General features: G+C 38.4%; 1 protein-coding gene across 1 annotated transcript; it reads right to left on the bottom strand.

The window, feature by feature from the left end:
• Positions 1–559: 559 nt before the first annotated feature.
• LOC131799066 (ZP domain-containing protein-like) lies at positions 560–15,549 on the bottom strand. The gene is made up of 12 exons (XM_059116740.2): positions 15,411–15,549; positions 8,761–8,796; positions 8,433–8,468; positions 7,467–7,871; positions 7,029–7,079; positions 5,271–5,663; positions 5,017–5,052; positions 4,554–4,664; positions 4,018–4,047; positions 2,972–3,560; positions 2,142–2,461; positions 560–1,539 (listed from the first exon to the last, which is right to left on the bottom strand). Exons 1-12 carry the CDS (start codon positions 15,484–15,486, stop codon positions 1,400–1,402), a joined length of 2,223 nt encoding a protein of 740 aa, XP_058972723.2. The 5' UTR covers positions 15,487–15,549; the 3' UTR covers positions 560–1,399.
• Between the last annotated feature and the right edge of the window lie 1,534 nt (positions 15,550–17,083).

Here is a 17,083-nt window from a genome sequence, read left to right as displayed (position 1 = left end):
ATCTTTGAAGTTTTACATAATTTGGATTTTAAGCACGATACCATTCCTGGAGGTCTATTGTTTTCGGTTACGATAAGTTTCATTTTGCCCTCGTCCTCCCCGACACAATCTCGTGGGTAAATTAATATGGTAGATTCGCTGTTTTTGTTTTGTTTTTTTAAAGGTTTGCTGCTCTGAGACAGTAAAATATACCCTCTTACGGCGTTGGTAGTGCCTGACTATTTTTATCCCATCAAATTAAAAAAAAAAAAAAAAAAAGAATTAAGAAGCCGTCGTCAATGAGATTGAATTGCTTATTGTTTTTGTGTCAATTTGCACTAAACATGATCGGCCCGCGCGCATTTTGCGGGGAAAATAATGAACCCTGGATGGAGAGAGACGCCGAAAGATTCTGGTCTGGAATTCCCGGGAATGCAGTCTTAATGACTTGGCCTGGCATCGCACCCAGACCCCTCTATCTGTAGTCACCGCCGTAATGTGATAAGTTCACTGCTTCTCGTGCAATTATCCATTGATAATAACACCCGATCTCATTCTTCTAGGAACAAAAAAATTAATCTTCACACGTAAAAAATCCCTTTATTCTCTAATTCTACTTTCCAAAAAGTTACAGAATGCTGAGCTTGCACACCAGTGGCTATAGCGCCGGACGAGAACAAGAATCTAATAAGAGATGATAATAGAAAGTATGTTTCTATGATGACGTCCTTGGTGAATTGCTTTTTAGTATGATCGTTAAATATTTGATATCAAACTAATGTTATAAAACCAGACAGTTCCCCTCTCCGTTGTTTTGACTCCGCTGAGCGAATTCTTTTTTATCGACAATCCATCGGGGATGAGCTTTTTTTTCCATTTCTCCCCGCACAGCAGGGAGTTTAGGATACTAGAATGTTGAATCGACAGGGGCTTACCTTAAAGACGGAATCCCCTTATCCGGGTCAATACTTTCCCTCCTAAGGTATTTAAAAGCTCTCCAGCTGTCGGAGATCCCAAGGGTTTCTCAAATTACCGATCCTGTTCGCTAAGTTGGCTAAAGTTAACAACTCAGGTTTTGTCATTGTAAGTCGACTAAAAAAATCTAAACGACCAGTTAGATACGTTGAAAATTTAATCAGAATTGGCAGATAATAGATTAGAAGGCAATATGCCCTTCAGGGTATAGGATGTTTCATTCCCTATAGTGAATGTCGGGGAAGTCCTGAGTAATAAAATTGAACACAAACTTTAAATATCACACTAAGGTGAAGCGCATGTTAAAAGTATGGGTAAAATCGCTCTACATTTGACTAAAATCTCAAAAAAGAGAGAAATCCAAACGTATCTCTCTTCAATAGACGTTTGCAATTGATATCAAAGAAATAATAAAAAACAATCAGTGAACGAAAGGATGTTGAATCTAATTTGCTTTCACTTGCACGGGAGTGTAACCCTGATGAGCCCGCGATTTCTTGTACCACAGCATATATGACATTCCCATCATACATAGCACACTCGTCATGGTGGATGCAATGACAAAAGGACTGCTCTTCTCAGCAGCTGCAATAGTTAAATAGTTGACATACAGTCAGGTATAAATTAGAGAATTCATATATTGAACAAAAAAGGTTTCATTTGAAATTATTACCGCAAGCTCAATGGTCAAACGTCAAGCATATGCGAGAGGATCAATTCTGACCTTCTGCGTACCGATTCCTGGCGCAAAGTTCAAAAGGAAAACATAAGCTCTGTCTCGCAAAAATAAGCGAAAGAAGATTTAAACGTTCATGGAAATCTTTATAAGGAAACAAAAGTGGAGAAAAAGAAAGCACGAGACTTTTCTGGCACGAAGCTTATTCAGGTACGGGTAGCCTGAAGATTCACCATTCTGTTTTGAGTTTTACCAAAATGTTTGTACGCTCTTAAAGCATCGTAGCTCTTTGGCTTGTGTAGTTGTGTGTTACTCGTGTGAGACAGCTTGGTTCTGACATTGAAAACACGCTACCTAGTCATTACAACTTTGGCACATGCGCAAATGTTTCAGACCGCCGTGTTATTACCACGTAGCTTTTGTATATTTTTAAACAGCCAATCAAAGGCATAGATAGAAACAGTTTACAAGCACCTAGACCGCCTTGTCTTAGTATTCTGTTCTACTTTACCTTTGATATTCATGTCGTGCACTTCCTCAACATCCTGTAGAACTGTCTCCTCGTTGATTTCATCCTTTCGCATGAACGGTCCTTGAGCCAATAGATACTCCTCGTCATTGTTTTCCTCGGTATACAGGGACCTCTTTTGTCTGTCAGACAGACAGCCCTGTGCACAGCGTGAATTAGGATCCTTTGCGTTGCATATCTTTACCTTGCAGTGCATGTACACAAATTCATGTTCGCCCAAGAATTTGAACGCTTCCAGGCTAAACTTTTTGTTTCTCTGATCGTCTGATGAAATGTATTCCACGGTTTCGTCTGATGCACACCTGGAAAAAAAAAAAGACAAGAAAGTTAGCAATTTGCAGACAACAACAATTGATGACTTGTAGCGACGAAATGGGGTTCATTGTCATATAAATGCAGTTGAAATTACGGACTTATCAATAGCATCACCTTAGAGGAGGAGGGAGGTGCGAAGGACCTTAGTGGGATCACATGTGGTCTTAGGGGGGAACAGACGGACGATCAGTCTTTGCCAACAAGGGGGAGGGGGGGGGGCTAAGAATATAACAGAGTCTTTTGGGAGGATCAGGTAAATTGTATTCTGGACCTAAAACCTAGCCTCCCCCCCTTAACCCCCTTAACCCTAACCCCCCCTCCCCCCCGCCGCTTCGGCCATAAATAATTTCTGGTCCTCTATCAATTTCCAAAGACATCATTAAGTATTAACTCGTCGTTGAAAATCGTTGAAATTTTGCGTGTGTAGACAAATACATGGCACCAAGTTTACTGCCTGTCAGTTGTGGATAAATCTTTAACACTAAACAAGTCCATACCCATCTTCGATGAACATGTATTTCAATGCAGGTTTGTTGGGATCAGGATCAGGTGTAGCAAAGCATGTCTCTGCCATAATCTCAAGTTTCTCGTCGTCTGTGTCTACGCTGACCTTCACAAACAGACGCTCCCTTAATGTAACGGAAACTGGGAAGTCTTCCTTTCTGTAATTATTAACAAAATCGCTATTCGGGAATATATTCATTTCTAGGATGAATTGTCCAAATCCTTTCCTGGAGAAAATGATCTTCTTGCTCGTCACTTCCAGACCAACAGCGGACACGACTCCCGTGTTTGAGTAGTAACAGCTGAAAGGTATTTCCACTTCACGGACACGTGTGACTATCTGACCATTTTCAATCGGAATTTCCTCCACCTTGTTCTTGTAAATTACAAAATTCTTAGCGTGTCTGACTTTTGTGCCACATTTGGTCAATTCCGTTTGAAGAATAAAGCGATCGCCGGTTGGGTTCTCTATGGCTCTGCAGTTTACATCGGAAAGACGAATATGCTCCACATCTATGCCTTTGAGGAGGGTCTTTCGAATGCTAATTGTCATCTCGTTCTTTCCGCAAACGACGTTGACGCCTAGAAAATTTAACACATTGTCACTCCTCTCCAATATGAAAGCAAAACAGGGATTTTTGCTGAGATTTATCAATGAATTGTTTCTCTTGCAAGAACATAAATTAAAACAAATACTGAACACTCCTAGGATCCTCGTCATGTTTTGGGAGCGGCAACAATATGTAGACATTCATTTCCTGCCTAATCATTTTGGTCTTTACTAGAGACACTTTCTTTAGATTCACGTTTCTGATGATTCTTATTCTTCTCATAGAAGAGATCTATGCTTAATTCGCAGAGAGAGGGTAATTCCTCTACTCCCCGGAAGATGCAGGTTTTTGTTTATTTTTTAGTATAAAGAGATGGATGAAGCCGACCCGTGAGGAGTTAATGTAGTTGATCATCATCATAACGGTTTCATATCATGAGTGGAATGGGCAAAATTTGATAAATCGATAAAAAATCAAAGACTTCTCACCTGAAGATGGTGGAGGTGGTTTTGTTGTATCTATGACAAATAAAACATTTCTCAGATTAGTAGACAAATTAACTATTATTGTTATAAGACAACCCTTCCTATTTCCCAAAAGTAAAGATCCCTTCATCGTTTTCTAGAATACCTAGGTGCTTCTGTGCTGAATATCATAACTGAATACACAATAGTCCACCATGGAAACATTCGTTTTTCTGTATGACCATAAAATACGTCAAAAGAAAGGGCATGGTGAACAGCGAAATATTTTGGCCGTTTTTCGGCTAACAGTTAACCCCATTGAGACTCCCAATTACTCGTCAGACGAATCAATTTTTCAGTTAGGATGCTATTCACAATGGTAACATTTATAGCCCTGGAGCTTACTTGAAAGGAAACATATCATTAACTTATTATTAGCAGGGAAACAAGCGATTTTACTTCAGTCTTAATTTAGAACTTATCCGGAAAAACAAGCCGATCACAAGACATGGCCAAATGGTTATGAAGTTAATCATGGACAACTTAGTAAGTTTACTTACTTGTTGGCGATTCCGTTTCTGAAGTGGATGTTGGCAATTCCGTTTCTGAAGTGGATGTTGGCGATTCCGTTTCTGAAGTGGATGTTGGCGATTTCGTTTCTGAAGTGGATACTGAGAAAATAAAAATAAATGATTGTAACGATCGTTAAAACCATTCAACGTTAATGCTAACAAGGAGGAGGCTCAAACTGCCGGTCATGTTGGTTTTTAGTTGGTTCAGTTTCTTCAGGCGAGAAAAAAGGAGTAATACGCAAATCGAGAAGTTTCTGACCTTCTACCGTCCTTTAATTTCTTTGAATTCTTTAATCCATTAGTCTGCTAATAATTAATTATCATTGTTTATTCACACGCAAACTGTCATTTATGCAGTGTTTCCAATCAAAATGTATCAGAGAAATAAGGTTTTATTTTTCATCAGGTCTTCATCATTGCACGCATTCATCAAGAGAAATATTTGACTTACCTTGGGTTGTTGGCTTTTCTAGGCCAGGAGTGGGTCCTGTGAAAAAGGACATGATCATATTAGAATATGTGCTTCTAATCGTTCCCGCAAACTTGTCACATGCATGTCCATCATTTGACGTTATTGTGATACCTATCCTATAACGCTAATGTGGAAAAATTCGCAGGCGACGGCCTCCCACTGAGGCAAAAAAAGACTTACTTATCAAGAAATTTGGGTGGCATTTTTCAGAATGATAATATGTGTTTACTCACCCTCGCCATTGCCACAATAACGAAAGCTGCAGCCTACCATCGGGTCTTGTTTCAGGTAATAAATGAAAAATGTTCCACAGTTGCGCACTTTCACTCGAGTCTTCCAAAAGCAGCAGTTGTTTTTCCAGTGAAAGCAAACTGTTCTGGCAACTTCTCCTTCAGATGGGTCTTCTGGATGAGGACCCCGCAACCAGCCGGGAGCGTTCGTCCCGCAATGCTTGACGGGAACACATTTATCAGCCATCATGGTGCCTGCTTTGCCAGCAAAGCGATACCAAGCCTCTGGTACATTCAGAATGTCCATGTCACATTTAGCTCGTCTGGACCTGTTAAACCCTTGAGCGCGGCTCGGCCCCCTGAGGGTAATGTAGTCACCAGACAAACATGGATTCTCTTCAGGAGAGATAAAAAATACCATTGCAATCTACTCGTTCATTGAACCTTTCAACAACATGCGAACTGCGAGGCTCAGGGATCTTGTTTCGAGTGATGATCAATCATTATCACTTAGAAGACAGTCATGATTCATCACCTGAGTATTTGGGTGGGGGGGGGGGAGCGGGAGTTTGGTTGTGTCGCAAATTTACTTGATCCCCCCTTAAGACTCTGTAGTATTCTAAGATCCTCTCTTAATGGCAGTCAATTTCATATAGTTTCTTCCTCCCCCCTTTAAACTCTGTCAAGACGACCGATCCCTCGGCTACTCCCTCTTAAAACCACGTCATCCCTCAAAATCCTCCGTTCCTCCTCCCTTTCCCCCCCTCCCCCCCAGCCTTAAAAGAACCATAGAGCAAAATATATAGAAATTCTGCTATCAGGAACATGACCTGTGGAACATTTGTATGTTGAGGTCCACATTATGACCAAAGGTGGCGTAAACTGCATTTCAATAATACAGTAACAGCATTGTACCTCGCATGATATGATGTTGAAAAGCATTATAAATTGAAACTTAGTTTAGCTTATCAAAAAAACAATTCACATAAAGAAATCACAAATTTTTGCATAAGACCCTCATCGGATATTCTTAAAAAAAACTTTTGATTTGTAAATCACAAGTATATGTGAAGGTGGAGGCATCTTCTGTTATAAACTAAATCAGATTGCCCAAATTCAAAAGTAAGAAAATATTTGCGGCGAAATCGTCGAGGTAGGGGCAAACTTGCAGTGGGGCCATCCGTAGATCATGTAAAAGAAAGTTCCACAAACTAGCTCTGTTTGTACTCTTCAACTCGCAATTCTTTGCTTATGTTAACCCTTTCCACCCTAACATCAGTATGTATTTTCTCCATACTGGTCTCCATATATTTCGTAAGGTGTTGACAAGGAGAATTTGTTTAAAAACCAAGAGCTGCTTTAGCTGGTGATCATTCCTTTATTCTCGTGTGATTGAGGGTTAGATATTGTAAGGAGAAATTAGATGCTAGTCACTCTCAGTGATTAAAGGGTTAAAGCTATTTTTTGTGAATTCGGGATACCTAGTGGCGTAATGGTTGATGCGCTGGACTCCCGGTCAAGAGGTCTGGGTGCGAGACCTAGCCGGGTCAATGTGTTGTGTTCTTTGACAAGACACTTTACTCTCACAGCGCTTCTCTCCAACCAGGAGCATAAATGGGTACTGGTGAACTGTCAGGGAAGCCTGGTGAGGAGTAGTTATGCTCCTAGTCGCTTAATGCTACATGGAAACCAGGATAAAGTTCGGCCGGGTGTGGCACTGAGCTCGAGTAACGTCTTTTTTTTTTACCCTGGTGAACTTACCTCTCTCCTTTTTAGCTTCACGTTTGCATACTTCATAACGCGACACTTGTCCTAAAAAGTGACAGAAGAAATTCACAACAGTTTAAAAAACTGATACTCCGATGAAGAATGGGGCAGTGTCGTGGCCAGTTCAACAAACGGAATCATCCTTTTGGCGCAAAAATAGGCGCGGACATTTGAAGCTCTTACCGCCCTCTATCACACAAATATCGTTAAATAGTAATCTTTGCTCTTGCGTAAGGAACACAGGTTTCTTCTCTATGACTGCGCGAATATGAGTCCATCAAGACGCTCTTTTACACTACACTGCAAAACAGGAATGTAGAGTGGCTTTTCTTCAAATAATAACGGAAATAAAAAAAATTGTCATTGGTTTTACTTTCCTAGCCACCATCTAAAAAGGATTATCTTCACGAGTAATTGTTGTTTTAAACTCACCAGTTCCATTTCTGGATCCATTCCCGCAATACCGCAGAAAATTCATGGGAGGATCTCTGAACTTGTACACAAAAAATCCACGGCAGTTCTTGACCTTGATCTCGTTTTTGTAATAGCAGCATTTCCCTAACCAGTTGAAGCAGACTGACCTGGTAGAAATTCCCTCAGCCGCTTTGGGATGACCACCGTACAACCAACCTGGGGCCTCGGCACCGCATCGCATCGTCTCAACGCAATGAGTTGGCATGGCTGTGCCCGCCGACCCATTGAATCGATACCAAGTGTCATATTTCACTCTGTCCCATGACATTAGGTCACATTTAGGCTGGTCATAGGTGATAAATCCTTCAGCTCGATCAGGGCTGTTCAATATTTTGTAGTTGCACCTATTACACGGATCGGGATCTGAAATGACATCAAATGTCATTCAACTCGCTTAATTTAATATAAAGATACAACTGGGTGTGACCTAGAATACTTAAATTGTAATAGTGTCGTTTGATCGTACGGGTGAGTGTAGTCCTGAGAAGGACTGTTGTTGGTAGTGGTGACTGACGTTTCGACAACCTGAGCGGAAGTCATCATCAGAATCAAGTGAAAGGTTGTTGTCAGTCGAATGTACTTAGTCCGGTTTGTGTACACTGATTGGTCAGTTATAGAAGTTAGGTCGTTCTGTTCGGTTCGTTTGTAATGTTAATGTCGTGGATGAGTCGTTTGTATGGTGTCGGTAGTGGTTGACACCTGTTGAGGCGAGTCTGTTCCAAGTTAGTAAACCAGCTTTCCAGGGTCAGTCGTTGAAAGTAGTTGGTGCTGTAGGTTAGGCATTGCGCAGAGTCCCAGAGTCCCACACTATTATTTTTATTATTATTATTATTATTATTATTATTATTATTATCATCATCATCATTATTGTTATTATTATTAGTAGTATCATTATAATTATTATTTGTGTTGGCTTGAACATACCTTTAGCGTCACATGATCCAGGACAGGACCTTTGTCCTGAAAAAAAGTGGTAAAAGAAATAACACAGCAATTTACAAATCTGACAATCCAATGATGAATGAGATTTTATAACAGGGTAGTTTCATAGTGAGTATCGAAAATAATCCAGGATTACTTAGGTTTTGTTTTGTTCCAATTTTATTGTCGTTCTCATTAAAAAACCAAAAAACAAAAAACAAAAATTAGATATTAAACTTAGATTATTATTATAATAATATTATTATTATTTTCATTATTATCATGATCATTATTATCATTATAATTATTATTTGTGTTGGATTGAACTTACCTTTAGCGTCACATGATCCATGACGGGACGTTTGTCCTGAAAAAGAATGATAAAAGAAATAACACAGCAATTTAGAAATCTGACAATCTAATGATGAATGAGTTTTTATAACTGGGTAGTTTCATATTGAGTATCGAAAATAATCCAGAATTACTCAGGTTTTGTTTTACTCCAAATTTATTGTTGGTCTCCAAAAAAAAATATTTAAAAAATCAAACAAACAAAAAAATACTCACATTATTCTCTTCATCAACAAGATGCAAAGCTTATATCAAGGTTTATCAAAGTTTATCAAGGCTTATCAAAGCTTATACCAAAGCTTATATCAATAAGGGAATAACATGACTTTTTTCGGGAATATTGTTTATTTGCGCCCGCGTAGTGTCCGCAAATGACACTACAAGGGCGCAAATAAACAATATTCCCGAAAAAAGTCATGTCATTATCATTATTATCAATAAACAAGGCCAAATGATATCAAGAATGCGAGTTTTAATAATACAAGCTAAGTGATTGTCCAAATCTTCTTGCCCCAAATCTGAGTTTTGACTGCTAATTTCTTCCATTACTTCAGTTTTCGCTCGAAGACGATTCGACGACTGAAAAAACTGCAGTTCAAAACCGGAGTTTCGCAAATGAATGGTTTTCCCGCGTCAACACTAGGATTGCTCTAATTGGTTAAAATCCATCAGATGATGAAGCAAGAACCAATCAGCTGTAGGGCTGATAATGCATTAGCAGCCCGCTGTCAGTCTTTTGCGACCCGTGGAGCGTGTGTTTTGAAGAGGCCGATTTTCTATTTGGCCGCGTATATTGATAATAATGCAAATTTTTTTCCGTGGGTTCTCCTTGGTCTTTTCATTAGAAATTTCAACTAAATCACTGAATAGAAGTGATGAATCATAGCCCTGCCGAGATTGCTTCAATTTTGTTTTACTCAGATTTTACTGTCAGTCTCAAGATAAAATTAAAAAAAAACTCCCTTTTTCCTCTCTTCATCAATGAGATGCGAAGCTTACTTCAATAAAAATTTGGTTACTCGTGTTTTCCCCCATTTCTGGTAGCCTTGCGTTTTCTTGACTGAGTTCTCATTGCACCCTGTCGACATTTATTCTGTTCTGGTTGGAAAATCAACGACCTCTTTGGGTTTTGTTTTAAGAGATTCAAACTGCGAAAAGCTCTCTTTTGGCCGACACCAAATGCTTAATTGAAAGCACATATATAAGATTAGGAGCAGTATATATGTAGAAAAATGGGTCAAATGTACGTAGCCGAACGCAAATGACATTGAAATACACGACTAACTCATAAAGAAATGCGAGTCGAGAGGAGACATCTCACCAAACTTATCCACTTAAAGTAGACAAAATGGCCTCTTCGACCAGTGAAAAACAGTGTAACTTTCATTCAAATGCCAGGCCAAGAGGGCTTATTTTCATGCAAATAGTAAGTACTCACTGATTGAGTGGGAGGGCCGAACGGGAAAAACAGTTGGCTCAAAGTCAACACACACACGTCCGTGCGTCATAACCAAGAATAATGTAATATAATTAAAAACAATGGAAACCTTTGCTTTGCTTTTTCGAGTCAGTATAAGGAACTCACGATTCATCGAAAAACGCAACATTGTGTAACAAAGCCGTGTGAACCGGCCCAAGTGCGAACTTTCACATGTCAAGTTTCACTGCGGTTTTCTATGGGATTGCGCGCGCGGGGCCTTACGGGTCGTATAATAAAAGATTTGTAGTGTTGCCTTATGGAGGGAATTTACGAATACAGCACTGAATTTTCTGCTAGAACTGCTAGAAGAATATTGCATACAGTTTCATGTACCGAGTAGCGAGGCGGAGGCTGACTAAAAAATTCAAGAAAAACCAAAATACTAAAAATCTTGACAAAAAGCAAACAAAACATACTTGGAAGGGAAGTAGACGCAAAAAAACACGCAAAGGTTTCATCCCGGAAAATTTCAGAACTAAGTCTTGGTTTGCGGTGGCGTTATTCGTGCTTTACATTTGCTAATGAGTTACAGCGAGATAATAGAAGGGAAACAGTGTTATTGACATCGATATGAATGAAATGCTTCCCTCTGATGACATTACCTGTACTGTTGCGTAACGTTTTCTTAACCGACTTTGACCACGCCTCAAACAGAAAAATGAACTGTTCTGGAAGATGAGACTCTCAATTGGGTGATGGCTTTTGCGACTAACGGTTAAAAGTTTGGCCATTTTCCTGCTAGCAGCTAATTTCTCACAGTTGCGATTAAAAGAGAAGCATTTTACGGTTAACTTCTTTTACGACGAACGGTTATAATTTGTCAATTCTTACGCCTAACTGCATTCTTAATTTTTTAGCCGTTTTACGGCAAGTAAAATTGAGAAATGCAAAAGAGCACACAGCAGTGATTCCATATGACGAGTTTAGTTCAATTGCTCCAAACTCACATTGACATCAAAAACGGCAACACAGAACTTTCACCAATATTTCCATTTATAAGGTTATTTTGTGAATGCGTCGCGCAACAACGAAATGACACAGATAGGCCGTTGTCATACCAAGTAATTCCAGTTGCTAAACTAAATAGTTTTGAATATCTGGCTCCTAACATAAATACAAATTTATTTTCTAATTGCTCTAGCATGGCAAAATGAAATATAATAGATTTTTCCATGCCGCTGTTCTGTCTTATGAAATATAAATAGAGAGTGCCCTTGAGGAAAAATAGTTTTCATTTCTTTTGTTTTGTCATGTAAAACACCTCTCTCGAATTTTTGAATCATTCACTCAGTTTCTGTTTTAGCCATGAGATAAATGTAGTATAAAAGCGAAAAAACTACAAGGACAAGTTTGTCATTGCCTCAATTCGATATTCCCAGAAACTGAAAATGAAAGAGCCTGCAATTATGACAAACCGGAAAAAATGCATTTCTTTTATTGGAAGGCTCCACGTTACAAAATCGATGTTTTGTCGATTTCTCTGTCGGGACCTCATTCTGTTTACGCCTGTGTCTTTAGAAAGGAATAAGGAAATCTTGTGACAAAGAAAAAGCTTCAGAAAAAAATTCTTTTTTACCACTATGGTCAGTAAAATTTGAGTTGCATAATGCATTTGATAAAATTTACCGGTTGAGTAAACTCCCGCAGAATATGATGGATAAACAAGATCGAAGTTTCGCAAAGCTACGAAGAGCTTAAAATATTTCGTTGGCAGGCGTACATTTTGTTGGAGGCAAAAGTAAGACATTCAAAATGTTCAGTTCTTTGACAAGTGCGTTTGCTGTGCCGAACTGGGGCTCAGATACAGGGAGAGAGCCACGGAATCAATAGTCGTAGGAAGAATTTGTCTAAAATTAGAACTTATCGGCAAAAATAGATGACAATTATTTAGAAAAATGTTAACTTAAAATTCTGCCGTTAAAACCCGCAACACTCAACAGTAAATATAAATATTTCACACCTGTTTGAGCTCTCGGAAAAACTTAAGTTCTAATAAGTTTATGAACATCAGTCATAAATGCGGACAAGGGATCCTTCGATCCTGACCAACCAATAGCATCAACTTCTATCATTGAAAGCTAACAGCAGTAGTTCAACCACTATCGTAAATCAGTGACTATGAACTGCCTCACTTCATATAAGAGAACGTGTGGATGAAGACTTGTGAAATTAACGCTATTCACAGGCTTGATAATTGATGATAGCCGCTTCGAACTTTAAGCCTTTTCTTAAATTTCAGTTATAAGTGAGTGTTTTGACGCTCTGTGAGAAAGATCAAAGTGTGGTCATGTTTTAAAGCAAGCTAACATTCTGGTGTACTTCTTCAGAAAAATGCCCTTTTTGATCTGAATACCCAAAAATGTGTGCTGGCTTAATGTAGGCATAGGTCCTACCATTTTTTCCTTAGGTACATGAGTAAGACCTTTTGCACAATTTCACCGGGAGACTACTATTTCGACAAATGAATCTCCGATATCAACAGAAGATTACTGAACAATATTCCTCTAACATACTTACATATCAAGAAATATTCATGTTTTTGTATGATCTTAATACACGTTTAGCCTAGTATTTCTGGATGTGGAATATATATCAACAAGAATTTCTTGTCAACATATAAAAAATGGGTTACTTTTGCAATTCACTTCAATTCCACGGCAATCGAGAGCAAGCAAGCTGATAACGACATTGATAAAGACAAGTTTCATTGTTCTCACGTCGAGCTCTTCGCCCTGTAAAGGAGGGCTGTGTTGTGCAATAACGGCAACAGGGAAAATGTGTGTTATCTTTTCATTCTAGGTTTTCCGCTTTTTGTCTTTTTCGCTCAATGTTTGTTTCGGAGAACAAAGAAGGTCATTTTCATAATAGCTTACTGTACAGACGGCAACCCGTAACCTTGACAACCACCATTGTCTTTATGCAAAATGAGTCAACTTTAAGTCTCAAAATGAATTACATATGCTAAATTTATGTGCGCTTTCATGCATTCGGCTGTTGTGGGATGCACAGGGAAACATGTCGTGACCTAGTGAAAAAAAAAACCTTTCTTTAAGTATCTTGCTGGTGCAATACTAGAAAAGGTCCAGCGACAGGTTTACACGACTCCTCCACCCTACTCTGTGTGACAGCGTTTTTAAAAACTGATTGTATCAAAGCGGAAAGTCATGGCGCACTGACATGTAGAGATGAAGTCCATGTTAGATGAAGATAAGAAAGAATGAAGTAAAAAAATTAAAGTCGGAATGATTCTTTTCGACAATTCAAGTGTATTTCCGAGGTTTCGCTAGCTCACGTGTTAACACGTTCTAAGATGCGTCGGAAAACTTTGCTAGGATTCGTGCATTTTGCCGTTAATGCGGTTCGTTTGAGGTCAATGCTATCATCATTGACGTCAATGTACTTGTCAATGAGGCGTTTCAAAGTTCAAATTTGCAAACAGCTCTTTAACATGATAACATATGCTACTGAGGGATAATAAAACGGACCTTTTCAAACTGCGTCGCATACCTGGAAAGCGATTACAAAAGCGCATCACATAAAACAAACATTATACTAAGGGGCATTCGTACCAATCTTAAATACGGTCGAACTTTGATTATTCGGACTTGAAGGGTCTCGGCTTAATGCTCCGGATAATCGAAATATAAGTATAAGTGTACGTAGGTAATGGGGCCAGAAAAGCAATTCCGGACAATCGAAACATCCGGATAATCGAGAGTTTAGAGAGTCGAAAATATTAACATACATAGGTCATGAGATCAGAGAATCGAAAATCCGGACAATTGAGGATTGGATAATCGAGATTTAAATCAGGACTGAAATATTTGTGTCTACTGTAAACAGTTTATTGATCCTTCTCACTGTATGGTAATGCAATAAAATCTAAAAAGGCACGGTGAAAAACTAAATGATGTCTTTTTTTTTCGGCAGATTACAGTTTCTTGGCATGTCAAGCTTGCTTTAATGATCTCTCTCTCAGAAAAATAAAAATATAAAACATCGGTTGCAAATCTTTGTTTTCAATTGCATTTAAAGTTATAAGTTTTTCACCGAGTTAAAACATTTCTTTAGCACTTAAAATTTAGAGCAGTTTGAGTAGGAAATTAACTTTGTCAAACAGATCAAATTTATAAGTCTTCAACCTCTGATTTGAGGCGTAACAAGGAAATTTTGTTGTCGACATCATCAATAATAAAGCGCTCGAAATTGCCCAGTTCTTGACGTCTAGAAACTCATGACCACCCTTGTGCAAAGAAATGTGCGTGACCTACATGAATATTTATTTTGCGCGATTTTATTTCCATCCACGGAGCAAAACTTTTTTCACCATTAGAGAAAAAAAATCAAGTATCATTCACTGTAGATGATTACTTTTTTTTGGTATTATTTCTTTTTATTTGTTTGATTTGTTTTTTGTTGTTGTTGTTGTTTTTTTGCAAACTGGGGTTAGAACTTTAAACCATGGCACAGGGTTATCGTCAACACTGATAATTCAAAATCAATTCGATCTTTATAAGCAGATTATTACATTCAACATTTTCAATGTCAGATTTCTTGGTTACTTCCTATTTTGCCAGGCAATTTTTTACAATTTCCAAGGTTCGCCATTTTTAAATGGACGTCTTAAAGTTATCGCTTTGCATGTTTTTTTTAAAATGCGGAAAAAGTGTTCTTTTACATGAATTAATGGACATCAAACGCGTCTTGTCTTTTTGAACTGATATCGTTTCTTCTCGATAATTGCCCGATTTACTTAATAAGACGTTAAGAAAGTGAATAAAATTTGAAAGAAGTATGATTTAGGGTAGATTTTGGGCCTATTTTTATTGAGGAATCTAACACATATTCTCGTTTAGACCCTACATTAGAAAATTATTGACGACTCATTAGAAGGTCTCGTGTAATATGCTAGATACTTCCTGCACTATAATCCTTAATTAGAAATCATCTACTTCCATGTTTCTCATATTACGGTTTTATTGGCGAAAAAGTAGCAGTTTTAATATTTACTCTCGATTGTGTACAGCTTGTTCACAACCTAACACTTATCAGCCAAAACAGTCGCAATTAATCCTTCCAAGAACCTAACAAAACTATTAATTAAGAAACAAAGAAAAGAGATTACTAACATTATAAGAATCAATGCTCACCTGTATAGCTCGTTTCCAAGCCGCTACAACTGAAAATAAATGCACTGTAAACTAGGACGATGATAGCCAGTTCCATCTTTCTAACCTTGTCTTCTTAACTTTCAGCGCGTTCTGTGCATGTTCACCAGCTCGGAACTGAAGCAATTAGGACAACCCGGAAAATTTGCCACCTTTCTTACGAATTTTCCGCTTTGCCCAGAACGGGTTCTATTTTTTCCTGTTTCAATGGTGTTTGTATACAAAGAGGTCTTCTTGCATAATATCTGAGCCTACTGTGTCGACAATTCTAGTTGCTTATTACTTTTTACACCACTACTGTCAGTTTCAAGGCGTTTACCAGCGCAGTGAACACGAAACAAATATCAATTTGCGAAACAGCCATAAACGCAGTTTATTTGTGAAGGGTTCTCGAAAGACGTAAACGGAAAATTTTACAGGTGATCGTGGTTACGATTAGACAGGTTTCTGACCAGTTTAAGTTGTTTGTTCGTTCGAGTTTAAAAGGTTCATCAAAGGTCGTTCTAAATGAATTATAATTTACAAAGCAATCATGGTAAATCAGAATAATCATGTGGTGGTTTGTGACCACAAACCGCGTTAATTCAAACGTGCGAGAGTATGAAATAGTTTGAGACAACACATATGCCTTTCTATTAATGAGTATATGCAGTAAGTTTTTGATTACTGACAGCGCAGTGAACTTCGAGAATTGCCAAGTAAAAATTCATTTCAACGTTTGAATAACCGACCCCTCTGTGGTTTAGGTTTTGAAATACCTCAACCGAAGAGGAAACAAGCGTCCTCGTTGTCGAAAAAAAAACAAAACAACTTCCCATTAGCCCTTTGAAATTTCCGAAAAATCAAGGTTGATTTTTAAAGAGTGAAGGGTGCTGTAGCAGAATGAGTTCTACACCAATCATTTACTGAGTGACGTAACGTGGAAGACCGATTGAAAGTTATTAAAATGTTTGTCTTTAATCCTGAAATACCGCGTTCTGATACATTGAGTTAACGACGTAACAGAAGATAAATTTGTTTTTTACCTACGTCCAGCCGGCATCCATAGATACAGTCTGTACACAGACACTTCCAGATGCGGGTAAAAGTCAAGCAATTTGCGTAAAAGCGATCAACAAACATCACGTATACAGTATGATATACAAATCGTATTAGGCTACCGCTCATATTACTTTTATGGGAGTGTTTTGCCTGGTTCAAATGAACATTGCAAGATGCAGATGTAAGAAAGAGATCACTCAATTACAAGAAAATGAACAAGGAAATAAATCAGATATCGCAATCGACAAACGTGATGAGGTTGGGCTAAAATTTCATGACCAATGAAGCAACATAACGTTAATTTTCTTAACTTTTTTTCTTTTATTCGGATTGGGTGGCATGAAGCAATAATTTGCCCTGGTGTTGGAAAAGTGATACCTGTAAAGGATTAAATGATTAAAGTGTTCAAATACGAATTTTGAGTGTTCCGAGACTTTATTATGCTAATACAGTTTACAACTGAAGTTGTTCGTTTTATAAGATCGCGCTTAAAGGAACGGTCTCAGCAAAGGACGTGGAATGAGACGAGCGGCAAAATTGAGTGATGCAGCAGAAAGACAATAGACTGGGTAGTTCGTGATCAGTGCAACAGTACTTGGTTGCCTCGTTAAAAC

The sequence above is a fragment of the Pocillopora verrucosa genome, chromosome 1 (genome assembly GCF_036669915.1).
Source record: "Pocillopora verrucosa isolate sample1 chromosome 1, ASM3666991v2, whole genome shotgun sequence".
Lineage (NCBI taxonomy): Eukaryota > Metazoa > Cnidaria > Anthozoa > Scleractinia > Pocilloporidae > Pocillopora > Pocillopora verrucosa.
This window is presented reverse-complemented; position numbering and strand designations above follow the sequence as displayed.

Coding starts and splice junctions, on each gene's coding strand:
- LOC131799066 (XM_059116740.2), bottom strand. CDS start 15,486: ATGGAACTGGCTATCATCGTCCTAGTTTACAGTGCATTTATTTTCAGT. Junction 7,872..8,432: donor TGGATCATGTGACGCTAAAG/GTATGTTCAAGC, acceptor ATGTCATTTCAG/ATCCCGATCCGTGTAATAGG. Junction 7,080..7,466: donor TGGATCCAGAAATGGAACTG/GTGAGTTTAAAA, acceptor GTCACTTTTTAG/GACAAGTGTCGCGTTATGAA.